Source organism: Thrips palmi, unplaced genomic scaffold, assembly GCF_012932325.1.
Source record: "Thrips palmi isolate BJ-2018 unplaced genomic scaffold, TpBJ-2018v1 HiC_scaffold_1, whole genome shotgun sequence".
In the NCBI taxonomy this organism is placed as follows: Eukaryota; Metazoa; Arthropoda; class Insecta; order Thysanoptera; family Thripidae; genus Thrips; species Thrips palmi.
Genome location: NW_023144620.1, coordinates 4,809,467 through 4,835,410, shown reverse-complemented (window position 1 = coordinate 4,835,410; position 25,944 = coordinate 4,809,467). Strand labels below are relative to the sequence as shown.

Genomic DNA, 25,944 nt, shown 5'->3' with positions numbered 1-25,944 from the left:
TGTGTAATTGTGTGGTGTGTCACTCAGCCTCAGGAGAGTTTGATACTCATGCCCCATGCAGCTCAGCTTCTCAAGGTTAGTCTAGTAAAATTTATTAAGTGCTGTCCATTCAAGAGATAGGTACTTAAAATGTTTATGACTGATCAAGAGGCCTTGTTCATTTCAATGGACCCTCAACTTTTCTGAGGGCTCCGTCTTCCTTTTGACCACGGCATGATTTCTCTGGTCATGAAAACACTGTTTGATTGGTGTCTCTCCTATATACAGATGTATTCCCTGAGGTTTTGGCTTGAACACCTTGTCAATACTGGAAATGCAAATTTGTTCAGAATCTCATAAGATTTAGTTGCTCATAATTTTCAGTGGTCATATTTATTTGTTTTTATGTCTTTTCCTCCAGACGATCCCACGTTTGTGAGGAGTGATGTGAAACCCCCCAAATTAGGAAAAGGTAGCGCTTCTTCATTTGATGCATTGTTTCTTAAGGGGGCTTATTTCTTTTTCAAATACTGGATTTTAGTGCGTCATTCTAACAACTTGTAGATTGCTTTAAAGTAGACAGTTTCGTAGCACTAGGTATTGTGAACTAATGGGCTTTCCTCAAAGCTCTGACTCAAATTCTGTCATTTTATTCCGATGTTCTTGCCCTTCTAATTTCACTATCATTCCTCTCGTTCAATATAACCCAATATATCTTCACAACATACTGTATACATGCTTTCAGCTGCTTGAATCTACATTCCAGAATTATTGTATGCTTCATCATTAGCATTAACTATTACTGTTTTTTCTTCAAGCAGTTCGTTCAATGAGTTCAGACGCCACAACTCTCTTATAAGCAGAAACTATTGCTGTAGCTATGTGACAAGTTGCCTTTCATTGCTTCATTGCGTATAACACATGTACTTATTTTTCTTTCGCATGGTGACATTACTACGCATGAATTGTTTACACTACCATCTATGACTGGTTCTTGTTATATTGGAAAATTTACTTGATTTATTATGAAAAGAGGAGACCGTTGAAGGTTTCTTGCTTTTATGAAATATTGGTGTTTGAATTTCTTTTAAAGACCTGTTTCTTATTTCCTAATTTCTATGAGATGGTCATTATTTGTTTATTGTTGTCACTGTTTATGTGGCAGATCTCAATTTACTTTGGTTACAACAGCATTCCTTCTTGCATGTTGTTCATCAGCTATTGCTATATGTTTTAATTTTTTTATCTCCTTTACTAGTTTTTATTTATTTTACAATATTTTTGTACTTTACACGTTCTATTGCATTGCAGATAAATCTGTTTCATTCGAGAAGTCAGTTTCATTCAGTGATGAACCCCCAGACATGAATTCACCTAAACAACATTCTCCCCAACATGGAGGTAAGTCCTGTTCATGCATTTTGTCTGTTTGTCGGGTTTTTTTTTATTCGAACCAAATAAAGGAAAAGAAAGGATTACTCACAGACAATAAACCTTCGAGCTAGAGAAAAGAGACATGATGGGCTTATAAGGTGATTTTTTGGTTCTTCCATACCATTTTGGTGTTAAAAAATCACAGCCCTGTTTTCTAGATGTTTTTCCTGACATTAATTTTTTGTTGGTTTCCTCTTTCAAAGTATTCAATTGTATTTGGTCTTGATGTCACTGTTACTATTTTTGCTCTGGAGATTTCTTATTATTTCTGGAAACTCTTCTCAACCGTTAATCTTTCATGAATCAGAAAAAAGATTGCCCAATTCAATGTTCACAAAATTGTGTGTAGAATAACAAGTAAGGCAGGCGGTGTCTCTTCTACAAGTAATTATGGTTGTCTCACCATCTACTTCCTCATCACAAAAATGTTACTTTTCTCTCAGCAGCATGTGCTGTTTTATAAAGATCTGCATTTTTTAGCTGCTTCTTCAAACTTTTTCCCATTACTTTTATAGGATGTTAATTTATTCATATGCATGTTTAGCATGTGAGCAATCAGCAACAACTTCCCTCCCGAACATTCATGCAAAGACAAGTGTGAAACAGGGGTCTGACCTGTATTATGATATTCCCAGGAATTTATTTTTTTTTGTTTTTGTAAAACCAAATAGGCAATGTAAAGATTAATGTTGAAATGTGTTGAGTCTGAGTCTAAGTTTAAGTCTCAAGCTGCAACTTCAACTTCCTTGATACAGATCAGAGGAATCAAGCCGCTGCCTTTATATTTTGCCTCAGAAACATGAAAAGAAACTATCAAGTCATTCACTTCTTTTTTGCTGGTCTGCCCTGCCCTTCATCTATTTCCTTTTCAAATTGTATTTGGTGGATATTTCAACCCTTGATTATCACTGTATTAAAGATTGATCTGTGCAAATGGAGCATGAGTCGAGTGTTGTCTATAACATTATTGGATGTGGCACACAGTTTTATCCTTGTAAAACTGTTACTTTCCTGACTTGTACTTTCTGTTTCTTTGCATGCTAGCGGACACTAAACCCACTAAACCAGCAATTAAGTCATCTACACTCCCTAGAACTTCATCACAAGGTAAAAGAAACAACTGGATTTAGATTTGTTTTAATAACCTTTCACACTACCCCATTGAGAGATTCAAGTTCTGGAAGGTAGATTTATAGTATGGGGCAATGTTTCCAAAGCTGCATTGTGTTCTGATCATCTAAAAGTAGGATGGACGATGCGTGTAATCTGTTCATGTCAATGAAGTGGATACAATTCTTGTTGTTTTTGATAGAACGTGATCGTCACAAACCAGCTCCTCCACCAAAGCCTATGTCCTTGTCTCCTGGACAGTATGAAGGGCGCAATATATACAGAGGCAAGTGATAAAAATAATGAGTTTTTTGATGAGCTTACTTCTGCATTTACTTATTTTTCCTGCATATTTATTTTCAGATTTGCAGCTGACTCCAGAAATGTACAACCAGCTACGTGGCCTCCAAAAGAAAGCGAAAGATTTGAGACAAGAAGTACGTAACTTAAGAAGAATGTCTCAAGCCCAAGCTCATTCTGTAAGAGAAACTATTCGTGACACATTCATCAAAATAAGGTTTGTTTAAGATGGCAGAGGACCGATTAAGTTTCTCAACTTATGCCAGTTCGTCTCTTTTATCTTATTAAATATTTCAGGGCCATGCTCATTACTGGTTCGGAAGGATCCTGGGCAGCTATAGGAGATGCTGAAAAATTGCGATTAAGTAGGGAAGAAGAACTCTACAAACAAGAAATGATTCGCCTAGAAAAAGATCTCACGTAAGTACTTGCCTTGATTATGGCATCTTATAAACCAGCTTGACGACACAAAATCTGGAAGGTAAAAGGTTTCTATGACAACATGTCATCTTCTTTCAGGGAGCTTGAAAGTACAGTTGAGGAATTGCGTGGCAATGTTATCAACAGGAAGACCAGAGTTAACATGTCAGATGTTGAGAATATGGCTTTGATTCTGAGCAAATCCAGGTGAGGCTCATTGATCTTCCAAAAGTTATACAGTGAAGAAAAAAAGCTCATTCATAATTCACTTTTTTTTCCTCTTAGTAAAACAGTTGCAGACTTAAAAGTTCGCTTCCCTGGCTTACAAGACGAAATGAAGAGCCTCCTGTCCTCAGAAATGGATAAAGTCATGCGAGAAGAAAAGTAAGGACTTTTATTTTTGAATGTATTGATGTAGGTCTGTTTTAAACTAAATATCCCATTAATTTTCTACTGAATTTTTCCCCTCGTTAGGTTCTTAAAAGAAGAACCTGAAAGACTCGAAAGCGCCTTGCGTCGGTGTAAAAAACTTACAGGAACTTTGGTGACTTTAAAACGGTGCGTTTCTTTCAGCTATTTCAATTTCTTTTACTAGAGAATCTTGTAAAATTTGTTACATAGTATAAATGTTATCATCATTTCGCCTGCAGTTTGGCTTCAGTTCAAGAGCAGCGTTTGCCAGGACCTCCAGGTGCAGTAGGTGCAGATGCTCGTCTTTCCCCTACTCTGGATGATGAACCACTCCCCCCCACTCCTAATTCAGCATCTAGCAAGGTATGTATGACATGTTTTTAGCTATTACCAATGCTAGCTATTTAGTTCCCTGTTTGCTGTGGTTTCCTGTTGATTTGGTGCTCCTCATAGTACTTTTTTTTTCTTTTTTTTTTTGCTTGTAATGACACTGACTGTAACACGCTCAGCACATTATAGGGTAAACATCTTATTGGTGCTGAGTTATGGCCCATGTTGTAAACAGTTCTGTCAGTGCATTTATTGGATTAGGGCCCAACTAAGTGGGTGCAACTTAACACTAGAACCGCGGAGGGGGTCAATTTGACCCCTTTTAATTTTCGTCATAAATTTTTCTGACTTATTTTTTTCTTCTCGGATTTGGGGCTTTTTTACTTTTTATAAATACCAGAAAAGAACATTTGAGTGAAATTTCGGCTCTGTCGGACCATTTTTGTGGGCGTAGGACAACAATATACCTAGAACCGCGGCAGGGGTCATTTTGACCCCTGTATTGTTTGCACTCAGGAAGTTCGAATTTTGGCAATAAAAAAGCGTCACAAGCGTCAATTTTAGTGGTGAATCATTTGGGAGTGCTATGGACTGCCCTGGGAGACCTAACTTGGCCAACGGCATAGGCGACCCGCCGAGCAAACGCCTAAATGTATGCAAGATGCGTGTGTTCCGCGTAAGGTATCTGTAGAATAAAAAAATCTCATTCAACGAACGTTAATGAAAGCAGATGATACTCGTTTGGTTTTCTTCGAGGTAGTCGTTCGGGCTTTTTTATAACTGTGTATGAAATAAATAGATAGCCCAATAATATACATGGACCTAAGCGAGCTGGCCAATGTCGGTGCGAACCGAGCTGTGGCTTGCACCGGCCGAGCCGTGAGACATTGTTGCTGTTCTGTGCGCGCTGTACCCGGGGCAGGGGATTTTTGGGCCCGGGTGCCGCTCGCGCTGTACCCGCGAGGTATTGTCGATGTTTCGAGCAGACTGCCTGCCATGCGACACTCACGATCCCGCCCGGCAGCCACCACCCTAATATTATTGTATTATTGTTAGGATACCGCATGGTTTCTGGACTCAGCAGTAAAAGCACGGTGTCACCTTTATGTGTCCAATAGTTTCAGATACGTTTCAAGTGTAAAGGTATCATCTGGTAAAAAATCTACGTCACTTAGTACCCATCCCTACACTGAATAACAGGAAAAGTTGCGATATACATCGGCAACTTTGGCCCGTCCCGTACATTGAGGAATGTACTAATTTCGCCTATTTTTAATCCGGACGGGACTTGAACCTGAGTCTGGGGTCAAAATAGATGTTTTTAGATCAGCATAAATTAGATCAGCACCCTCATACACATCAACAACAATGCAAAAACTAGAATAAAAGGAATGTTCTTAATGTACCCCACTGGGATTTGAACCCGGGTTCAAACCTCTCCGATCCGCTTGAAACTGGCACCGTTGGTTTTGTCTCGTCACCCCGATTCAAAAAATTTCCCTTCATGCTCTTCTAGCTGCATCCGTTGCCAAAATCCTCCTCGACCTAAGGTAGACCATGATGCACCTGCAGCAGCGCCCCCGGGGCTCGAATCGGATTTGCTGCCAGCGGGCGGTTCTGAAGGGTCACCCAAGTAGGCTGCATATCAAATTTGGTCAAGATCGGACCACGGGAAGTCCTCAGACGGACGAACGAACGGACGGACGCACAGCATGGATCATACTCCGTCCCTCCGTCATTTTTTTAACAAAAAAAAAATACAAGGGACGGGCCAAAAATGGTAGAAAAGGAGCAAAACAGGTTATTCGTGCCATGCGGGTTGCCTACCTTTGGCCTTTTAAGGCCCTATATAACTCAAAATATCATTGTTGATCTCAGATACATCATTTTACATCGTTAAGGGCCCATAACATGAGCAAAATTAAAAAAATACGGGCAGAAAAAATGGGGGGTCAAAATGACCCCTTCCGCGGTTCTAGGTATACAAAAAAGTCAGCGGTTCTAGTGTTAACATCCTCACAATACTGCTCAAAAAGTTTAAAGGGAATGTAATACTTTGTCCAAACCTTCATTTTCAAATAATATTGTAGTTTAAACCCCTTTCATTCAGTTTTTTTAAAAAGGACAGACACATGACATCAAAGGAGCAAATTTTATCACTTTTAATTAATTTATTTGGCTTGCAAATCTCAAACATATTTTTAATAGCACTTGTCAGATTTATTAGATGCCAGGTAGGAAAATGTGCACTGGTCTACAGAGAAGTTAGTCTTTCAACCTGAAAGAGGAGACTCAAATTTACTCACTCTTTTCTCTCCTTTAAACGAGGAGGAGCAGGTCTCTAACTTATTTACACGCCATACATTCTATCGTGCTTTGTTTGAGTTTTTGTTCTTTTTTTCTTTTTGATTCTGTACACTGACCTTGTGAGTGGCATTGAGAGCACTAGCTCTGCTGCATTACTGCATCACAACATCAGACTGAAAGAAAGGAACAGACGGAGGGGCTGGTGCCCTGAAGGAGTCACCAAGTAGAGTCACAGTGAAATTGAAATAGTGTACTTCGTTTCATGTACATATTGGACCTTATCTTCTTCCTGCTCCTCTCCTGGTCACTAAGATGTGGCTGTTGTCTTGAATAACTGTCTTTTCTTCTTGTTTCTGTATGGATGCACATGTCCTAATAATCCTGAAGCCTGAATACTTTTTTTTGTTGATAATTTTTCTATTGGACATGAACTGGTTGTATTCAAAATTCCTAAAATATTGCAGATCAATTCAGAAGGTTTTGCATATTTTATTTAAACTGTGCTTAAGCACAAGAGGAAGAATTGTTAAATGTAAAGAAGTATGATAACTATTTCTTGAGATGCTCCTCTTAAAAGTGCTCAATATCTAATAGGCAAAATTCTTCCTGATTAACCTTCAAATGCCTGTGTTTTGCTCTTTTAAATGTCAAATTATACCAAATTTGATGTAATTTTCTCGTATGGTACATTTCCTTGTAGTCATTCTTAGAGTAGTAGCTTTGCTTCTGATGCTCAACATAATTACCCTATTAAATCTTTTGCAATCAATGTCCATTTGGAATGAATCCTGTTTGGAAGGACAATTGGCCTCCTCAGTCTGTGTTCCCAAGTTGCTAACTGTTTCTACAAGTTGACAGTGTTACTATAATTTATTACAGTTGCATTTGAGAACTGTTCCTAATTTGCATTCCATGAAAGTAAATCATCCAAGCTTGTTTCTTGTGGAGTCATGGATTCCCAGACTAGTTTCTTGTTGTTCTGGTTGAACTCAATGCATTGGTCACGAAATATGGTACACTTTAATTATCTTCCATAAAAATGGGCAGCAACTCACTCACAATTCTTCTCTTTAAAAATATTAATGCAACATAATGATTCAAAATGCGAGAATGGTTATGTACCAATTGTTCTTTCATGGGATTTGCTTGTACATTATTTTTATTGCTAACGCAAAATTCGTACAAGTATATGCTAAGTATATTTAACTCCCTCCACTCATGTTAGCTTGCCTGTATTCATTTGCTGTTTGATTTTCTCCTATCAGTCAGAACAGAATCATTGATCACTCTTATTCTTCGGATATCTAGGATGCAAGTTGAGCCCTTCTCATCTGTTCTGATATCAGAAATATTGGTTCCTTGCTTTCTGTGGTTACAATCATTCCATGTTGGAGAAATCAATACGTAACCATGTTTGAAAAATACAGAGTTACATACTAAAATCTTTCTGATAATAGCTGGTTTACAACAGCAGAAAGAAAGCAAATTTGATGTTTCTGTTTTGACTCTGAGCCTTTTAATTTTCATTCCTCTCCTCTGTTTATAATGTGTGCTTCACATACTGCACACAGTATTACAATTTTTGAAGAAAATCATGATTTTGCATACCCACATTGCACATTGCACATCAAGAATTTTCTTCAAAAGTTGTTACAAAATATCTATGGGTTAACCTATCCTGCATCATTTTATGTTCAACCTAGTGCCTTTATGGTCCCACTCTTTTCCTTTCTATATCAGTCTGTGTATCATATACAGAATTGGCAACTTAAACATCTCTAGTTTCCTTGAATGCTACAACAAAACTGCTCCTCATTGTCCCTACACTAATGGGCACGTTAGCACAAATACTGACTAATGCAAGTTCCTTTTTGTTTCTCTGTTTTGAAATTTAAAAAGAGGAAACAAAAACAAAATAGTGTTATGAATTAAGACTTCTATTGCACCTAGTGCTAATATTAAATTTGTAACCGGTATTGCAGTAGACCACAATACTCTCACCAATAGATTTGATCCAAAAACAGGTCAGTTTTGCTGAACTTATTTTAGGAAGAAGAAATTCTAAGAAATTTTGAGATGTGATCTTTTTAAAGTTTCATTCAGAACAAAAATTGTTTTGGTGGGGAAATTTTTTTAATGAAGAACATTTATTTATTTTTAAGTTTTTATTTTCTTTTTATTCGTCATGGTGTTATGTGTGTTTTATTGTGGGGTTTTCACTGCACCTAATTAAGCACCAAGGTTATGCCTTATGAAAGAAAGGGCTATTATCGTTGTGCTGCAACAGTTTGAGAGGGCATACAGAAATCAGCTGTTAATTATGAAACTCGAGACTGAGGCTACTCTGAAGTTAAATCCAAAACAATTTGAAACAGAACAAGTGATAAGCTTTATTCACTTTCGTTGTCTGATACCTCTCTTTGTAGTATGATGCTGAATTTCATTGGTGGCTGAAATAATCCTTGTACCAAGTATAGTTAGTTTTTCTACTGAAACAGGAAAACCATTATTGAAGTGAAGTGTATACTCTGCCTACGAAGGATTTGGCATTTTCTTATTTCTGTTTCAATGCCCCATTTTATTGTTGTTGTCAAAAAAATAGTTTTGTTTTCACTTGTGACATGCACTGCATTATTATTGTGGCAAATACAAGTTCTCTTGAGGTGTGTTTGGCTATCCAGATGCAAACAACTTGAAAGTGTCTACTATACTAATACATCAATATTTGTGAAAATTAGAAAATGTTGCATGATATTTATGGCCATCTTCATCACTTGAAGAGTTCTTTTTGTTTGTTTTTCACTGCTCAAATCAACCATAGATATTCTTGGTTCCATATCAGAAAGTACACTTTAACTACTCAAGTGATTAAAGGTGGCTCCGGTAACGCATCTTGCACTGATGCATATCTGTCTTTTTGTGTCCCATTGCTCCACCAACAGTATGGGTGGAAGTGGAGTTCTCACTTCAAGGAGGCCATTACATTAAACGAGTAAACCCTTCCAACAACAGTTCGTTCTGCTGCATCTCTAAAAAGCTATATTTTTGTTTTGGTTACTTCTTTCATAAAACTTTACTTTTTCATAAATTTTGTGATGCTTGCCTTTAGTTTTCCCATTCAATTCAGATATGTGTTCATTGGGATACTTTTTCCCCTTTAAGACAATATGCTTTTATTACTTTCATTTTTCTTTCCTAAATTTCATGATTGGTTTCATTACTTGAATGATGAGCATAATTTTGTGCCCCACTACTCCTTCAGTACACTTTCTTTCCTTTCTTGTTCTTTTCTTTAAGCTTGTTTTTTCAACCATCGCCTGATAACCTGTGAAGGTCAACAAGTTTTAAATTTGACTGGTAACATAAACTTGATGGGTCAAGTGCTGATGTGCAGAAGGTTAATTAATTATATATTTGCTTGATATGCCACAGCCACTCAGTCATTTCAAAATCTTAGGAAAGAGATTCTTGACAAATGTCGTTTTATTCATAGTTTCTTAATTGTTGAGTACCATTTGGGCGGTTTTTGGAGGAACTTGCATGCCTTCATGTTTTCTTTGCTTACCACCTTGCTTTGTCTTCTAAATCTCTGATTTGTTTTGTTTGTTTCATAACATGTTCATGTCCCTTATCTTCATCCTTAGTGTAAGGTATGGCTCAGGAAATTAATCTTTCATCATTCATCTTTGGATATGTATTATTCCAAGTATCCTCACTTGTTAACAAATTGGAAACAAATCTCAACCTTTCCTCTATGTCTCTTTCTATCCACCCTCCTCATCTCACTGTCTGGTTTCGCATATCATGATATTTCTGTTACTGACATTAAAAACGTAAGGGACATTGAAGCGACCCAAGCAGCAAGTACAAAACTCGTTGATGGTTCTTTGGCTGTCTTTGGTTGTGGAAAGGTGAAATCTACTACTTCATTCAAACTGTTATGTAAAAAGGATGCTAGGGAAACTTTATCAAAATTTTCTGCCTTGAAACAATCCATAGATATTTCTGGTTTGCTTGTAAAGGGAATCAAAGGTATCAGTTTTGTGTGTGGTATGTGTGGTTTACATATTATCATTCAAGAGGTCTTATATTCAAATAAATTTGCTTTTACGTTGTATATATAATATTTGATAAATTTGTATTGGAAATTTTAAAGGTTGAAAGTAGATTGTCTTTTGACAGTAGTTACTTATATAGCAGCTAAATTGTTTGGCTTTCTTTGGGAAAACACCTTACTCTAAGGATGGAAGCTCCAGTATTTTATTTGCCTTTATTCTCTTTCCTTTGTTTTGAATCATTCGTTACTGGTTGGTTTGAGTAAAATGAACTTTGATCTTGAATATGTGCCTGCAGTGATCTCTGTTTGTCATGTCTAGAATGTGAACTCCATTAGCTTTCAAATAGAGACAGCATGGCAGTTATTGCTATCGATTTGTGATAATTCCTTCTGAACATGTGTCAACAAAATGCATACAGTTAGCTATATTGCATTCATTACATAGTATAATTGCGATATGTAGCCATTAGGCTTCGGCTTGTTGAGTGCTCCTAACAATACATAGTTTGAACTAATAATACCTCATGAGGAAATGCTTCAAATATAGGGGCATAAGTTAGAGTTATGGTAGCCGCAGATGTTTGAAACTTTCCTTTTTATAACTTTCTTGTTTTGTTTCTTCTATGACCAGCATGTAAAGTTTGAGAATATTATCCTTTAATTCAAATTTTTCAAATTTCAGAACAATTTTTGGCAATTATAATACATAGCTTTTGGCCTCTTAGACTTTTTTGATAATTCAATTCGTTTTTGGGCTGGCCTTTGAGTCAATTTCAGGAACTTGCCTTGTCTTTACTCTACTTTAGCATTACATACGCTTGCTTCAGTACTATAATAAAAAATAACAAGGTTTTTTTTTTTCAGATTTTCAGCATGGCTCCCTTGTGGTCATTTTGTTACCATTCACTGCACCCTACACTTATAGCCTGCATGATGCACTGTATAATACTGTTTTATGTTTTTTGTTGTTGTTATTATTATTATTGTTGTTATTGCTGGTTGGAGGGTCCCCAATACCCCTTCTTTCCTTGATTGATAGCTGAGGGTTCAAACAGGAGGTTGAAGACTTGACATAGCATTGAAAGTCATCTGTATTTGTGCAACTTAAACAGTAATCTTGGCAGTTCTTGGCAGTCTTCAAGTTTGTTGCACATCCTCCTCCTTACTTTGGAAGTTTCAAAACATTGTTTAACAGAAAGAAATTTGGGGAAATGGGGCCTTGGACCAACTTATTACTTTTTCTCTTGGTGTCTTATGTCCTTGATTTTACTGTGTGTCAATGCAAAGGTTCCCACCCGATCACCTCCAGAAATGGCCATGTAGTTTGGTTTGGCCTCGCGAAGGAGGCCAGAGGTTTTCTAAAATTGGCTGTCAACGGGAAATGACAAGGTAGTGCAATAGTTTACAATCCTTTACATCCTTTGATTAGCTCACCACTGAGATAAATGATCAAATCGAGATTTACATTTTGGAAATAGCTACAAATACAAACTGAATAAAATTAAATTAATGATCATGCATAGATTAGAAACTCCTGAATATTGTCCAGCCAACGGTTAATCTTCAAATTTGCACCAGAATTTCACAAGTCACCAAGCTGGGGTATCTCTCAGTGTGACAATTCTTTTACCGTCAAAAAGGTAACATAGACAAGGTGGATTCAGTCCTTTTGTTTGAACTAGCTTTTGTTTTTTCCTCTCCTTTTTTTTAACAATTTTGCTTTTGCATCAACTTTTTTTGTATTTGTTATCACAATTTTCAAAGTAGCTTTGTGTTCATGCTTTCATTCACTTCTGCATCCAACAACATTGATTGGGACTTGCTATTTAATGTTTGATGTTTCTTAATCAAAATATGGAAGATGATAGTTCGATAGTACTGTAGATGTTTGACTGGTAGTTCTTATTCTTGTGGCTTTCCAATAAGATGTCTACAATAATGATAAAGCTAAATTCTCATTTTTTAATAAAGTTTTCACAATTTAGAATTTTGCCGAACACGTTTATTTATCCCACTCTGTTACTGTAGTAAACTTCAAGGCATTTTTGGAGTAATTAATTTTGTCCTACAGAATGTTAAAAAATATTAAAATAAATTGTACCTGATCCACTAACTTGTGAAAACTTTGATGAATTATAAATTTTAATATCTTTATTGCAGTGTAAGTAACAGTCTGCTTTCTATGTGTAGGCCTGCATCTACGGTTCAGCGCGGAATCTCGCCGCGGCCAGCGACTCGGGCGGAGAGTCCAGCTCTGGGAAGCGTCCGGAGAACGCACTCGACGCCTTGTTAGATGAGCTCCAAACTTTTGCAAAACCACCAGCTTCGAACCAAACACATCCTCCAACTATGGCTGAAATAGGACGTCGGAAAGGTAGCATTGAGGCTACAAACCCTCCTGCAAGCAATCCAACCTCTTCACTACGCCGCCTTCATTCGTATCCCAGCAGCTCTGATGGGGGAGGCAACTCACCACCAAACATAGCACGGCTCCAAGTTTCTGATTCTAAACCACCTGTCCCTGAACGCAATGCTGATCTTCTTGCAAAGAGAGTGCCACCACCGCCACCACCAAGAACCAGCTCTAGGTCCCCTTTGGCATCACCAACCAGCCCATCCTTACCACCCCGCACTCAAAATCCACCAAGCCAGCCACAAATGGGCACACAGGGCACTCTTCGTAGAGCACAGGCAGGTAGAGCCAGTGGAAGGTCGTGCAGTATACCTGGTGCCGACCCTCTTCGAAATCCCCTTGCTCCTGAAGAGCCATCCACTGCCAGTCCTACCATCACAGCGGCCTCTAATAGCTCCAGCTGTGAAAGTGTTAATTCACAAGAAGGAGCTGTGGCAAAAAAAGAAAGGCAGGAAGCATTAGAGCAGAGGCACCAAGAGCTTCTGCGGAAACAGCGTGCACTTCAGGAACAGTATGCTCGATTGCAGCAGCTTCAGCGTGGAACAGCCACTGTCCCCACACCTGATCTTTTGCTGAAAAAAACAGGGAGTGAGAGTAACCTCCTAGCTAAAATGGGCATGCAAGGTCTTTCTGCAGCTGCACCAATGTCTGGTTCGTTAACGCATTTAGCATCTGCTGCAGCATCTACTCCATTCACCACCGCTCAAACCACAACTAGTAAAATCTATGAAACTGATATACTTTGACAACTTTAGGTTGAGCAATTTATGCCAATAGTCCGACATTTCTGTTTACGGTCCTTTGTGGAATGGTGATTTCATTGTCTACATTCTGCCTCCATAAGCATTGCCTGAGCTATGACAGGTTAGAGAAACAAAGCTTTTCTTTTCAATGAATGGTTTGTGATAGATTTTATTAAGGTCTCAATTCCATGATATGAAGCTGTGCTCTGTTTTAACTGGAAGCTCACTTTACACTGTCAGGTCGCAGGATTAATGAAGCCTGGTGGTCAGGGGTCACATTCTCTCTTAGAAGTCACTTATCAGGTGTTTGAAAAGTAGGGTGAACCAAACAACTTTGTTAAATGTGCCAATGCCCTTCCCATGCTTCACTATTCTTGTAAATTTATGACACAATGAAGCAGTTTGTAAATTTTTACAGACCAAAGAAGTGAAAGTCATTATTGTTAATATAATGAGCATAAATGCTCAAAAGGTGTATGTGGGTTATTTTCATTTGAACGTGTTTATGTCTAAGCTGTAAAATAACTATTTGTCTTATTAATTCAACCTCAGTCATTATCACTGTTGCCAAAGTATTTCTCCTGTCTATTTTCTCTCTTTGTATGATTTCTTGGTCTGTTATTTATTTTTACTTCATTAATGTAAATAAGACTCAGCCAATAAAATCACAACTTTAGAAGTATTGGTCACAAAGCTTTTGAGTTTCTCACATTTGGACTCATTATATGGAGTGCCATAAAGAGCATTTTAAATTTATCAAAATGTAAAAATTTGCTCAATCCCAGTTTTTTGCTATGTCTATCTAGAATATCCATAACATTTACTATGAAAGCAGGAGGATGAAAGTTACTTAAAATCTTTTTCGTGACTTCAAGGCAGAGTTCAACACAAATATAATTTTAAAAAAGTTAGACTTGTAGACCTGCTGTGGTATTGTTTCATACAAGCTCAGTAGTTTCAGCTTCATGCACTTGATATTCACTTTTCCAATTGTGTTAGTGTATTCTTGTGTCATGTTTTAACATAAGGATTTTGCATTTAGTTACAATGTGTGTGAAACCCTCTTCCCTTAACTCTCTTATTTATTCGTTTCTGTTCCTAATGGTATTTGGTTGTTTTTTTTTTGTCATTGGCATTGAGGACAGGGAATGTTTTTATCCCCTCCTTCTGAATTGTGACATATTATCTCAGTACTCATATTTTCTGTGCTATGGTAATAGCACAGAACTACACTTACATTTCAATCCTTGTGGGCTGTGTCACCCTGTAAAAGAAGATCTGTATCACCTATGTTGAATGAGAAGGATGGGCGCCAAAACCTCTTTGAAGTGATATTAAGCTACGATTTGGTGTTCTACGACAGCTCTTGAAGAGTACAGTGTCAATATTTTATGTAAAAACTCAAATTTTCCTTGATTTATTAATGTGCCATTAGTGTTAAAGAAAGGCATTGTAATATATTCATCTCACTAGTACTTTTCATGTTAAATAACATACAACTGTATGATTATGGATTCATTGTAAATTCTGTTTATTGCATACAAACTTGTCTTTTTAGTCAGACCTGCAGAACCTCATTGCACTTTTTTTACTACCATCTGTTTGTGTCAACTAAATGTACTATACAACATTTCCTCTTACGAAGGGTATTCCCCTCCCCTTCCTTTTATTTGGTTGGTCAATATGGCCTAAACTATTGTGAATTTTTAATGACTGTGAGAAGGACTCCTTTGGTTATGATTTTCATGTGTTTGAATCTGGAACACTGTGTGTATATGTAATCTAATATTTACTATGTCATCACTTTGTAAAAATATTTGAACAAATTAACTGTATAAAACGGGCTATTGTATAAGTCTATAGTTGCATTGTATGAAATAATTAAAAAGATAATAAACTATGAAATTTCTTAGAATGGAATGAAAACGAGTTGTGGTTATTTGAGCCTGACATAATTCAACTGCATTCGCAATTACACATCAAAGCTCTCACTCGTCACACTGAATTTAAAAAGAGAGAGAGAGGGGGAGATAAGGGGGCATGCGTTCCATCCAGTCACTCAAAACGTCTTTTAGTTGTGAGTAGAATCCCTTCTCTCCTTGTGGACCATTTGAATTGCGCGGCAGATCCTTCCCTTGACTGTAACCAACTAGTGAGAGGAGCAGAGACGAGTGAAGGCTATCTATTTTTTTTAAGTTGACGCTGATACTTTGTCAATTGTTGGTATTTTATGCCGTATCTGTCACGCTTCATCAAAAGCGACAGCACGAGAAGTTTTTTTCTCCCATTCATGAGCGGCCGCACTATAAATTTTGACCTAGTTTGTTGGATATTATTCCCCCGCCCCTGCACCCCCACCCCTCCCCTCTCCCGTTGTTCTACGGGGCGCGGTGAGGCCGGGCCGCGTCTGCTAGTTTGTTTGTTTTCGTCTTCTGTCATTGAAATTACATAGATTTAGAACGATTAAAAACCTAGTCAACCATCAACAAGACTTCGAAAATCAAAATATCGTCGTAACATTGAAGGTAAAGTCCTGTGAGTATGCTGTCTGGTGTGTTTACGAGAGTAAGTTTGTTGATATTCTTAGGTTATGGCACTCTTGTCTTATGTTGACTGAGGTTTCTGATCACTAGGGTACCATGCCGGTTTTGTTGGATCCTCCGGAGGGATGCAGGCGCCCAACGTATCTTATGGTCAAGCATCATAGAAAACTTGAGATGCTAATGTACCTTTTGGGGCTTGTCTGGTTCTTTGCATTACCATCTGATAACGTCAGCTCAGGTACTTATCTCAGCTCTTATTCATTGTTGGTGGCAGTTGAGGCTCAACACCTGCTGGAATACCATCACAATACTTATCTGTCCTCCTTCTTTGCAGCATCATATTTTTCTGAAAACTCACTCTTGCCGGGGTTAGTGAAGGGCGGGTTTGTTGAGGATTCCTTTGCGAAGACACTATTGGCATCCCTTCAAGATGAAATATCTGCTAATCCAACGAAAATGCCCTACCCATGGTTACTGGCACAGTTTCGTCAAATAGGCCTTGATACATATACTCATAACTTTACATTAAACTACCCCCTAGCAAGTGATTTGGTAATATCTCTGTTTCCTTCTCCATTTGATTTCTAATAACCCCTATTATTATTTATTTATGCTTTATAATTTGTAATTCTTTAATTTATAAAGGCATTTGAGGGTCAAAATGTGTATGGAATTCTTCGGGCCCCTCGTGGCTCTAGCACTGAAGCAATTGTGCTATCAGTTCCTTTCCGTGGCTCTAAGAGTGTGCATCCTTCCACAGCTGCTGGTGTTGCACTCATGCTGGCAATTGCCAAATTTTGTCGTCGTAAGTTCTTTCTAACATACTGAGTATTACTGTGTAAAAAATGAGCAACATTTTGCAGAGATAATAATGAATAAAATTTTTACAGGACAAAAGTACTGGGCCAAGGATCTTATTTTCCTCATTACAGACCATGAACAGCTTGGAGCTCAGGCCTGGCTTGAAGCTTATCATCAGACATCCTCTGGTAGCCATGCTGTACTAAACTCAGGGGATTTACTTAGTAGAGGAGGTGCAATACAGGTGCAAATACTTGTTTCTGGATTTACTCAATGTTTGTATTTCTCTTTATAATTCACAATTGAACTCAGGTTTGACTTTATTTCAGGCGGCTGTAAACTTAGAACTTTTATCTGATCGTATTAGTCACATAGATGTCAAAATTGAGGGGTTGAATGGTCAACTACCCAACTTGGATCTAGTGAACTTAGTTCACATGCTCTGCAACAAAGAAGGCGTACATCATACATTCCACAATAGGGTATGATGTTTGGCTTTAAAAAAAAAAAAAAAAAAACGGACACTGTTGCATACTTAGGTACAAATGTTGCTACATTTCCTTTGAAATTTCTACAGGCTAATTATGGAGATGGGCAATATAAGGTTGACCCATACAAATCATGGGCTTATTCCCTCCAAACTATGTTAGAGATGGTGTTTGCCCAAGCTTCAGGTGTTCCGAATGGTAACCATGGTTTGTTTCACAGGTAAATCTCATTTTCTCCTTCCGCTGCCTAATTTTAATCGTTTGTCTTCCTCTGTGTGGCTCAAATAGATTGTTTAGTAATTAATTTGCCCTGTTTGACTGTGGTTTTGTTATCTTAGATTTGGAATTGAGGCTGTCACACTGACAGGATACAGAAAAGTTGACCGTGGGAGTCCAGCTACTTTCTATCAAGTAGGCAGGTATGAAAGCAAAGTCAATAATATCTTGTATCATCTTATTTTTGAAATATGTATTTGTTTTGGGGTGATAAATACATTTATTTATCTTGATCTCAAAAGGGTACTAGAGGGAATACTTCGCAGCTTAAACAACCTCCTTGAGCGGTTTCACCAGTCCTACTTCTTTTATCTTCTTTCTGCCACCGACCGTTATATTTCCATCGGTAAATTAAAGCCTGAAATTACCAAAGAAAAAAATATAAGAATCTTCAATTTGTAATACACTGTCACCTATTTTTTCCAACCATAAGGAATCTACATACCAGCTGTAGGCCTCATGGCGAGTACTCTTCTGTTGCGAGCACTGGCAGTTTGGCGAAGTCTACAGTTGCCTTCTCTGCAGTCGGACAAAGCCAAGCTACTGGTAAGAACGTGAAAATAATAGGTATACTCTTTGCTGAATGTGCATTTATATCTTTCCTTTTTATTCTTCTAGCGGGCTCAAGAAATTAGCAACAGTTTTGCTTCTGTTGGGCTTACAGTACTGGCAGCACATGCTTTAGGAGTTTTGTTGCTCAGAGTTCCAGTATGGTCGGCACTTTACCTAAATGTAGGGGCAGACTCTTCTTTTGCAGTAGTCATTGGTTTGCTGTCATTTACAGCCGTAACAATTTGTCTTCCTAGTCTGATGTCGATGTAAGTACTTCATGTCAGTAAAATATACCATACCTTTGTGTTTACCTCAAAACTGCTATATACTTGTTAATTGTTTTCAGGCGTCAAGACAGTTTATTATTATTGTATGTGATAGGCCTCATCGAATTAGCAACTGTCCTTTTGGCAGTGTCTTTGCATAATTTTCCATTGGCTATATTGTGTTCTATTGTGTACGTTCCCTTTGCTCTTTTTGCAAACGGTGGAAGACTGAGGTAATCATTTGCGCTCTATCACATAGATGTAAAACTTTTTCTCTTTAACTTGTAACTAATTTACTTATGTCTTTGTTTCAGGATTTTAAGAATAGTCTGTTGGTTGTTACTCCAGCCATTGCTTTTGGTGGCTATTATGATCTTCACATATACATCAATATATTTTCCAGATGATGTAATTCTTTCAAAAGCAGTGCATGCATTTAAAGAAGCTCTTACATTTAGTTATGTTGACTATGCAGTATATGGAAATTGGATGTTAAGTGTTGGTGCCACGTTTCTTTTCCCAACGTGGTTTGTTCTCTGGGTTGTTGTATTAAAGACATTGTAAAGAAAATAAATTCACTTTTAGTTTATTTTGATGAAAGCCATAAGAATTTAAGGTGTTTCTTGTAGTGATTTGTTGTTGTTAAAAAGTTCATTGTATAAATTATCACAGCAAAGCCTATATGATACTTAAAACTGGTTGTAAATTATTATGCAAGTCTCTTGCTCATATCTTGAGTAAATTGTCATGTTCAGACCTTAACAATTTGTTTCTTCATCAATCTTCTCTGATTCATCTGAAGTCCTTTCACCTCCTACCCACCATAATTTTACACTGTTTTCAATAAAACGGGCAGAGGCAACATTTTCCCCAGGTTGTTTGTCTACCTCATCCTCAGAATCATTTTCAATGTTTTTTTGATAATGTCGTTGCCCTGAGCACGTTACTATTAAGGGCTTTTGATGATGAATGCTAGAAAAAGGCGGCAATTCAGAATACAGAAAATGACTGCATTTTGTTATCAAAAATATTGAAATTCCATACCTTAGACCATTTGCGCAATCACTATGTGCTTGGAAGACTTTTAGAGTGCTTTTCAAATTTCCTTCCTCATCAATGGCTTCAGAGGTATCCCAGATAAAAACCTTGCCATCGAAGCACCCTAGTCACAATAAATATTCTTAAACTAATAACAATAATACTAATAGTGTAAAATACAATGGAGTTAACCTACCTGATAAAAGGTATTTCCCATTTGGAGTGAGATCAAAATATATTCGTTGATGAGTGGGCACTTTGCGAGGAACAGAAAACAAAACTTTGCCAGGTTCTCTAAGATCCCAGCACACAATTTCAGAATCCTTTCTGCCTCCACTATAAAGGCGCATACCATCATCAGAGAATTTCATGTGGGTGATTCCACCCTCATGACCTTGTAAAATACATAAAGCTTTGCCTGTATTTTCTGTATAGAGACCTGTGAGAAAAAAATAGGAAATGAACACTGTGAAATACCAAAAGCAACAAGAGGCAGGAGGAAACTAGAGGGAACAAACCGACTGATCGAGTGTAAGTCCCCACAGCAAAAAGGGATGGAACAGCAGGACACACTGCAATGCTTGAAACAATACCATTCTGAGTTTCTCCAGACGCACCTGAAAAAAATAAACTGCAAGTAGCCATATTTTCTTTTTAAGACAAAAGAGCAAAAGGTACAAGAGATGCATACTTTTCAAATTACGATTACTGTACGATCTACCAGGTATACCAACATCAAAAACACGAACACAGTTTTTGAATCCACAATATAGTCGTTCTCCACAAGGATCAAATGCTATGCTGCGAGCAGCTTCCACCTCATCAACCCTTTAGCAAAAAAAAAAAAAAAAAAAACAAGACATTACAAAAACAGCAGTGCATTCAGTTAGCAAAAGAGTAAACTTGTTTCACATAGATAAAGGAATACCCACTGGTTGTAGGCTCGGTATGTAGCTCTCAGTTGCCCAGTAAAGGCATCCCACAAGTGGACAGGACTGTCTTTACTGGCACTTGCAAGACTTTTATAAAGTGACAAAGAACCATTAAAACAACTAATAAACCTCAACTTATATAAAAATGATAAAAATCAATATAAATTAAGATTTTGAGCTTACCAACATGTTACAGGGTTCCATGAATTCATTAGTGGATACCAACAAAAGTCATAGATAAGGCCACCCTCTCTCATACATAATGAGGGTTTTATGGGTGAAACACTGCTGTTCGACTGCCACTCAGAAACACTATTCAGGTTTTCTGGTAAATCCCAAACTCTTAAAATATTGTCATTGCTATTCGTCAGAAAGCAAAGTCCATCTGGCGCCCTATAAGTGATCAAGCAGGTGAGGACTGAGTGCAATACATTTACATAAAGCACAAAATTGTAGTTAAGAAGATTAACAGACCATTTGCACCCCTTAGTGTAACAATCACTTGTCTTAAATTGTGAGGTCTCAAAATGAGTGAGACATGGATTACTCCCTTCATGGAACATGTAATTTACTTCCACATTTGATTGAGTCTCAAATGTTTGATTCTCAGGCGTACTATGGTCAGATTCTACTGTAGTAACCATGTTTTCTGAGACAGACTCAAGTTTTTCAGGATCATTCATAATGTCATCATTTTCGACCTGCTGGAAAATAGAATCATAGCGAGTAACCTCTCAACATAAGTTACCATACATGATTTCAGATGTAGTTTTGAACAAACCATTTTTGACAGTGATTTGCAGAGGCAGCCCCAGTACTTATCTTTGATTGAACAAGCAAAGTAGGTCACAAACCAACAAAACTCAACTTCAAAACATTTCTTTGCCGCTCCTCCTCCCCTATCAAAATCTGTTTGTTTACACTTTTTCACTAACGTTTCCGATTAGGATATTTCTCATACTACACTAGAACTAGATATGAGAATTATTTCAGTCAAACCTCCCGCCCGATTTCGGATTATAAACAAAGCCGTGTGTGGTCTGTTATTTGTTTTTCTGTATCTGACAGAAAAGTGATTTGCTAACTAGAAGTCAGAAGCATATAGTCGTGATGGACTCTGTTCCTGTCATTCGGAAATTAGATGAAGTTGTTATAAATCGAATCGCTGCTGGAGAGGTTATTCAGCGACCAGCCAATGCCTTGAAGGAGATGATAGAAAACAGGTTGGTTTAGATGTTATTAATTTTAATCTGAGTTAACAGCCTTATACAATTGCAATTTCTACTTGCTTATTTTATTTTCTTACAGCTTGGATGCCAAATCTTCCAATATACAAGTGACAGTGAAAAACGGAGGCTTGAAACTTTTGCAGGTTCGAAGTCACAGAGATGATCTCTAAATCCATTGACAGAACATTTATATTTGCCAGTAGCCCTCTCCCCCTCCCCAAAACTTTTAATCTTCAGTGTGCCTTATCATTGCTTACAGATTCAAGACAATGGTACCGGTATCAGGCGCGACGATCTAGAAATAGTGTGTGAACGTTTCACAACAAGCAAGCTTACTAAATTTGATGATTTGAGTAGTATATCAACATACGGTTTTCGAGGAGAAGCGTTGTCCAGCATAAGTCATGTTGCCCATCTCACTATAACTACAAAAACTGCTAATGAAAAATGCGCTTACAAGTAAATTAATTCAATTTTACTAACTTCTGCTCTAATTTTAATATTCCCTTTTCTCATAAAATATTAGGTTTTAAAATTGTGAATTTTTATTGGTTTTAGAGCAAGTTATATTGATGGAAAATTGAAAGGACCCCCTAAGCCCTGTGCTGGTACTCAAGGCACACAAATTGCTGTGGAGGATTTGTTCTACAATGTTTCAACCAGAAGAAAAGCTTTGAAAAGCCCAGGAGAGGAGCATTCTCGAATTGCTGATGTTGTCAGCCGCTATGCAATTCACAACTCCAAAGTATGTATTTTCACTTTTCTAAAATTGTGTTTTTTGAAGTAGGAGAAAATGTTACCCCCACTCTTCTCTCATGCCCCACCTTTGTAATTACAGGTTGGCTTTTCTCTGAAAAAGCAGGGTGAAACTCTGTCTGATATCCGCACTCTACCTAATTCAACAGTTGTTGACAATGTAAGGACCATTTATGGAAATTCTATTGCTAGGTAAGTCCAGTGTGTGCTATACTTAATTACTGCCTGCTTCCAGCAATGATTTAATTACTTCTAATTATTTATATTCCAGGGAGCTTTTAGAAGTTTCTTCAGAAGATGAAGTATTAAAATTCAAACTTCAAGGGTATGTCACAAATGTTAACTACTCAACTAAAAAAATGGTCTTTCTCCTATTTATAAATCATCGTCTTGTTGAATCAACTGGTATGAGTTTCAAACAAATGAGCAAAACACTGTATTTTGTCTTTAATTGATTTTACAACTATAGTGTGTTTATGTTTCATTCTGTTAACCAGCACTTAAGAAAACCCTGGAGCAAGTTTATTCTGTTTACCTACCCAAAAACAGCCATCCTTGGGTCTATCTCAGCCTGGAGCTAGATCCTCGAAATGTTGATGTTAATGTTCATCCCACCAAACATGAAGTTCATTTCTTACATGAAGACAAAGTAGTAGATCGTATCAAAGCCGCCCTTGAAGAGAAACTCCTCGGATGCAACACATCTAGAGTCTTTTATACTCAGGTAAACTTAATTTCAATCAGAAGTCATCATTAAAAGACACTGTTCATTATTCTAATCAATGATGTAAATTTCAGGCCCGTCTTCCCGATTCCAATCCTACCTCTGCATCACAGAATGAGCAATCCTCATCAAATGCACCCTCTGTTCTTCCTCAACACTTGGTGCGGACTGATAGTTCTGCTCAAAAGCTAGATAAGTTTTTTAAAATTGAAACCAGCTCTGGTGATGTAAAAAAAACATGTCCTGGATCCTCAAGTACTGACCAAAATATCACAGAAGAGAATTCAGCCGAGTCAGTGTCAAATTCATCTGAAAACGAAAGGTATCTTGAAAAGTTCATAATTGTAAGGTCTGGTTGTACTTACTTGTCTCTTATTTTCTTTTCTTTTTTTCAGACGAGATATTCAGCTTACCAGTGTTCTTCTTCTAAGGAAACAGATTGAGTCATCTGGTCACAAAGCCTTGTGTGACATTTTCAGCAAATTTACTTTTGTGGGATGCATCAATCCCTCTCTTGCTTTAATTCAGCATGAGACTGTGCTTTATTTGTGTGATACAGCAGCTATATGGTACCCATTCATTCATGGTTCTGTATCCTTAAGCTGATGAGATTCTGTATTTTAGGCTTAATGTTTTCTGTTCCAGTGAAGAACTCTTCTACCAATTAATGCTGTATGATTTTGGAAATGTTGGTCTGTTGCGCTTCACTGTAAGTTCCCAACAAAACAGAAGTGCTGTAAAAAGACTGCACCTTTACCAAAACTAATCTGTTTCTTCTCCTATTTTTCCAGAGTGTTCTTTCTATCTATGAGTTGGCTATAATTGCTTTGGACTCTGAAGAGGCTGGATGGACAGAAGCTGATGGTTCCAAGGATGAGCTTGCACAAACAGTAAAGGATTTACTGTCAAGCAAAGCTGAAATGCTTGAGGATTACTTCTCCATGGGAATCGATTCGGATGGAAACCTTACTTCCATTCCACTTTTACTAGGTACTAAGGGGGGAGGGGAATTAAGATTTTGTGCCAACCTGCCCAAGGGAAATAATTACCTTAACATTCATTTCAGATAATTTCAGTCCTCCAGCAGAAGGCCTTCCCATGTTTGTTCTGAGATTGGCCACAGAAGTGGATTGGGAAACGGAAAAGGAGTGCTTGGACGGTGTGTGCCGAGAAATAGCACGGTTTTACGCTCGCATTTCTTCAGATGCAGTAGCTTGTTCTAGCCTCACTCCTGATTCTCTTGATCATCCAGAGCCTGAAGTAAGCATGTGCTTTATTTTTCTTCAAACTTAAGTTTTAATTTTGAACAGATTCAATTGAATGGTATTGGTTTGTTTACAGGAAGGGCAAGACTGGAAGTGGGTAATAGAACATGCAATTTATGCAGCCCTGAGGAAAAATTTCTTGCCTCCAAAAATTTTTGCAGAAGATGCTACTGTTCTTCAAATAGCAAAATTACCTGATTTGTATAAAGTGTTTGAAAGGTGTTAACACTTTCTGATAGAACTATAATGTAAATAGTGCAGTTGGGCATGTAAAGGTTGCCAGTAATAATTGTGTCTTCATTCATTCAAGTGTCAACTCTTAATGACTAATTTTTTAAACAAAGTTTTAATTGGTTTGCAAAACATGCAACTGCATAAGAATTACGAGCATAAAAGGCAAAAATTAACTGTTCAAAGGAGACTCTGTATCATGTGTTTTAGACTATAATTTATTTTACACAGCTTGCAAGATGATTTGCACCTCAGGCAAATAAAATCAGTTTATGGGAACGTCATTCAGTATTAAACATCAGATTTGTAAAAATAAACAAATACATAACCGAATGTACAAATATTCTTACATAGTGGTTGTTTAAAGAAATATCACATTATGTCTTGAAGCTTACTATTTATAAATAAACCATCAGCTTGGAATTTCATTCTATTAACATACTTCTTCTCTTTCTCTCTCTCTCTCCCTCTCTTCTTCTTTAATGCCTCTTTTCTCTTAGGGACCTAAAGAAATGAACTACTTATGTAGAGCAAATCAGAATCCAGTTACATTCTCATAAAATTTTTCAGTTGTACAGAGGTTTTTTACTGTACGTAGTTTCAGATCGTCAAACAAGAGAAAGTTTTGATTTAAAAACTTAGATAAATTTGGCCATAAGTATGTTTTAAAACTTTAGCTCTAGTTCTAGTGGGAACGTTGCTGTTCAGCCAAATCGGTCTTTCTGCATTCCATGATTTACCATATGAGTCAACAACATCTTCATAGCAGAAGTGCTTCTGCAACCACAGTCTGACTACTTTGGTGTTGTCTTCATGTTGTTTGACCACACCATGTTTTACAACAACTTTTGTGTCTAGATCCATTTATTAAAGTTCTTCTTGGAGTTTTCTATGTCTGCCCCGAAGCTTCAAACTCTGATCGTGAACTCCCTCCCCCAAAAGAAAAAAAAACAAGCTGTGAAATAGTTACTTAGAATAGATGATAAATATGGTGCCTACGCACCTTTTGCAGTATAAAACACACAGAACAAAATAATATGTACAATAATGTAGAGCCACTCGTGTCACTCATGAAATAGAAACGGAAACAATCTCTCTAACAAACAAACAACACTGCTCGGGTCTTTGAAACGCTCAAAAAAGTTTTATACACGTGACATATGACATCTAAACAGTTATCACCCAAGAAATTGTGCTTCTCGACAATACCTATAAACGTTGATATTGCTGTGAGGCACGCGATCCAAAATATAAACTGCTGGCATGTCCTACAGTTTGAATATCACCGAACCAGACCAACGTCCTAGCAGTAGGAAAGTCCATGGCTTTACCGCGCGCG

General features: G+C 37.4%; 4 protein-coding genes across 25 annotated transcripts in view; 3 read left to right on the top strand and 1 right to left on the bottom strand.

The window, feature by feature from the left end:
* LOC117642323 (coiled-coil domain-containing protein AGAP005037) overlaps positions 1 to 15,430 on the top strand; it is a 113,880-nt gene extending 98,450 nt beyond the window's left edge. For 12 of the 20 annotated variants that reach the window (XM_034380468.1, XM_034380410.1, XM_034380523.1 and 9 more), the window contains 12 exons: positions 28 to 75; positions 401 to 451; positions 1,291 to 1,380; positions 2,458 to 2,520; positions 2,726 to 2,809; positions 2,887 to 3,040; positions 3,121 to 3,243; positions 3,343 to 3,450; positions 3,529 to 3,627; positions 3,718 to 3,801; positions 3,894 to 4,017; positions 12,539 to 15,430. In XM_034380468.1, the coding sequence (XP_034236359.1) occupies positions 28 to 75; positions 401 to 451; positions 1,291 to 1,380; positions 2,458 to 2,520; positions 2,726 to 2,809; positions 2,887 to 3,040; positions 3,121 to 3,243; positions 3,343 to 3,450; positions 3,529 to 3,627; positions 3,718 to 3,801; positions 3,894 to 4,017; positions 12,539 to 13,507 (1,997 nt within the window). In that variant the 3' untranslated portion in view covers positions 13,508 to 15,430. The remainder of the gene's footprint in view (positions 1 to 27; positions 76 to 400; positions 452 to 1,290; positions 1,381 to 2,457; positions 2,521 to 2,725; positions 2,810 to 2,886; positions 3,041 to 3,120; positions 3,244 to 3,342; positions 3,451 to 3,528; positions 3,628 to 3,717; positions 3,802 to 3,893; positions 4,018 to 12,538) is intronic. The other 8 variants (XM_034380551.1, XM_034380477.1, XM_034380446.1 and 5 more) reach the window with 7 other exon arrangements.
* Positions 15,431 to 15,870: 440 nt separating this feature from the next.
* LOC117642415 (glycosylphosphatidylinositol anchor attachment 1 protein) lies at positions 15,871 to 19,186 on the top strand. Of its 2 annotated transcripts, none has more exons than XM_034380613.1 (13): positions 15,871 to 16,029; positions 16,138 to 16,285; positions 16,382 to 16,599; positions 16,693 to 16,852; positions 16,938 to 17,092; positions 17,178 to 17,330; positions 17,426 to 17,556; positions 17,675 to 17,755; positions 17,855 to 17,958; positions 18,046 to 18,158; positions 18,231 to 18,430; positions 18,511 to 18,663; positions 18,745 to 19,186. In XM_034380613.1, the coding sequence occupies exons 2-13, from the start codon at positions 16,144 to 16,146 to the stop codon at positions 18,992 to 18,994; spliced, it is 1,860 nt and encodes a 619-aa protein (XP_034236504.1). In that variant the 5' UTR covers positions 15,871 to 16,029; positions 16,138 to 16,143; the 3' UTR covers positions 18,995 to 19,186. The 2 variants fall into 2 exon arrangements, with proteins under 2 accessions (XP_034236504.1, XP_034236493.1); XM_034380602.1 differs by having other exon boundaries at positions 15,871 to 16,039.
* Positions 19,001 to 21,333, bottom strand: LOC117642419 (telomerase Cajal body protein 1). 2 transcript variants are annotated; one of them, XM_034380639.1, is made up of 9 exons: positions 21,182 to 21,333; positions 20,875 to 21,101; positions 20,584 to 20,793; positions 20,401 to 20,487; positions 20,160 to 20,296; positions 19,987 to 20,085; positions 19,665 to 19,907; positions 19,475 to 19,592; positions 19,001 to 19,402 (listed from the first exon to the last, which is right to left on the bottom strand). In XM_034380639.1, exons 1-9 carry the CDS (start codon positions 21,182 to 21,184, stop codon positions 19,189 to 19,191), a joined length of 1,338 nt encoding a protein of 445 aa, XP_034236530.1. In that variant the 5' UTR covers positions 21,185 to 21,333; the 3' UTR covers positions 19,001 to 19,188. The 2 variants fall into 2 exon arrangements, with proteins under 2 accessions (XP_034236530.1, XP_034236520.1); XM_034380629.1 differs by having other exon boundaries at positions 20,875 to 21,104; positions 21,182 to 21,318.
* Positions 21,334 to 21,377: 44 nt separating this feature from the next.
* Positions 21,378 to 24,889, top strand: LOC117642406 (DNA mismatch repair protein Mlh1). Its single transcript, XM_034380591.1, has 13 exons — positions 21,378 to 21,623; positions 21,709 to 21,772; positions 21,889 to 22,088; positions 22,188 to 22,374; positions 22,468 to 22,577; positions 22,657 to 22,790; positions 22,883 to 23,109; positions 23,184 to 23,431; positions 23,505 to 23,678; positions 23,755 to 23,818; positions 23,901 to 24,099; positions 24,176 to 24,369; positions 24,451 to 24,889. The coding sequence occupies exons 1-13, from the start codon at positions 21,511 to 21,513 to the stop codon at positions 24,598 to 24,600; spliced, it is 2,064 nt and encodes a 687-aa protein (XP_034236482.1). The 5' UTR covers positions 21,378 to 21,510; the 3' UTR covers positions 24,601 to 24,889.
* The last annotated feature ends 1,055 nt before the right edge of the window (positions 24,890 to 25,944 follow it).

What these genes read in the sequence shown, in the direction of transcription:
- LOC117642415 (XM_034380613.1), top strand. Translation starts at nt 16,144, where the DNA reads ATGCCGGTTTTGTTGGATCCTCCGGAGGGATGCAGGCGCCCAACGTAT. An exon ending in GTAGAGGAGGTGCAATACAG is followed by an intron (nt 17,093 to 17,177) that starts GTGCAAATACTT and finishes ACTTTATTTCAG; the next exon opens with GCGGCTGTAAACTTAGAACT. An exon ending in CGGACAAAGCCAAGCTACTG is followed by an intron (nt 18,159 to 18,230) that starts GTAAGAACGTGA and finishes TTATTCTTCTAG; the next exon opens with CGGGCTCAAGAAATTAGCAA.
- LOC117642419 (XM_034380629.1), bottom strand. An exon ending in CAGTAATCGTAATTTGAAAA is followed by an intron (nt 20,086 to 20,159) that starts GTATGCATCTCT and finishes TATTTTTTTCAG; the next exon opens with GTGCGTCTGGAGAAACTCAG. An exon ending in GATTGCGCAAATGGTCTAAG is followed by an intron (nt 19,403 to 19,474) that starts GTATGGAATTTC and finishes GCCTTTTTCTAG; the next exon opens with CATTCATCATCAAAAGCCCT.
- LOC117642406 (XM_034380591.1), top strand. Translation starts at nt 21,511, where the DNA reads ATGGACTCTGTTCCTGTCATTCGGAAATTAGATGAAGTTGTTATAAAT. An exon ending in AAGGAGATGATAGAAAACAG is followed by an intron (nt 21,624 to 21,708) that starts GTTGGTTTAGAT and finishes ATTTTCTTACAG; the next exon opens with CTTGGATGCCAAATCTTCCA. An exon ending in GAGGCTTGAAACTTTTGCAG is followed by an intron (nt 21,773 to 21,888) that starts GTTCGAAGTCAC and finishes CATTGCTTACAG; the next exon opens with ATTCAAGACAATGGTACCGG.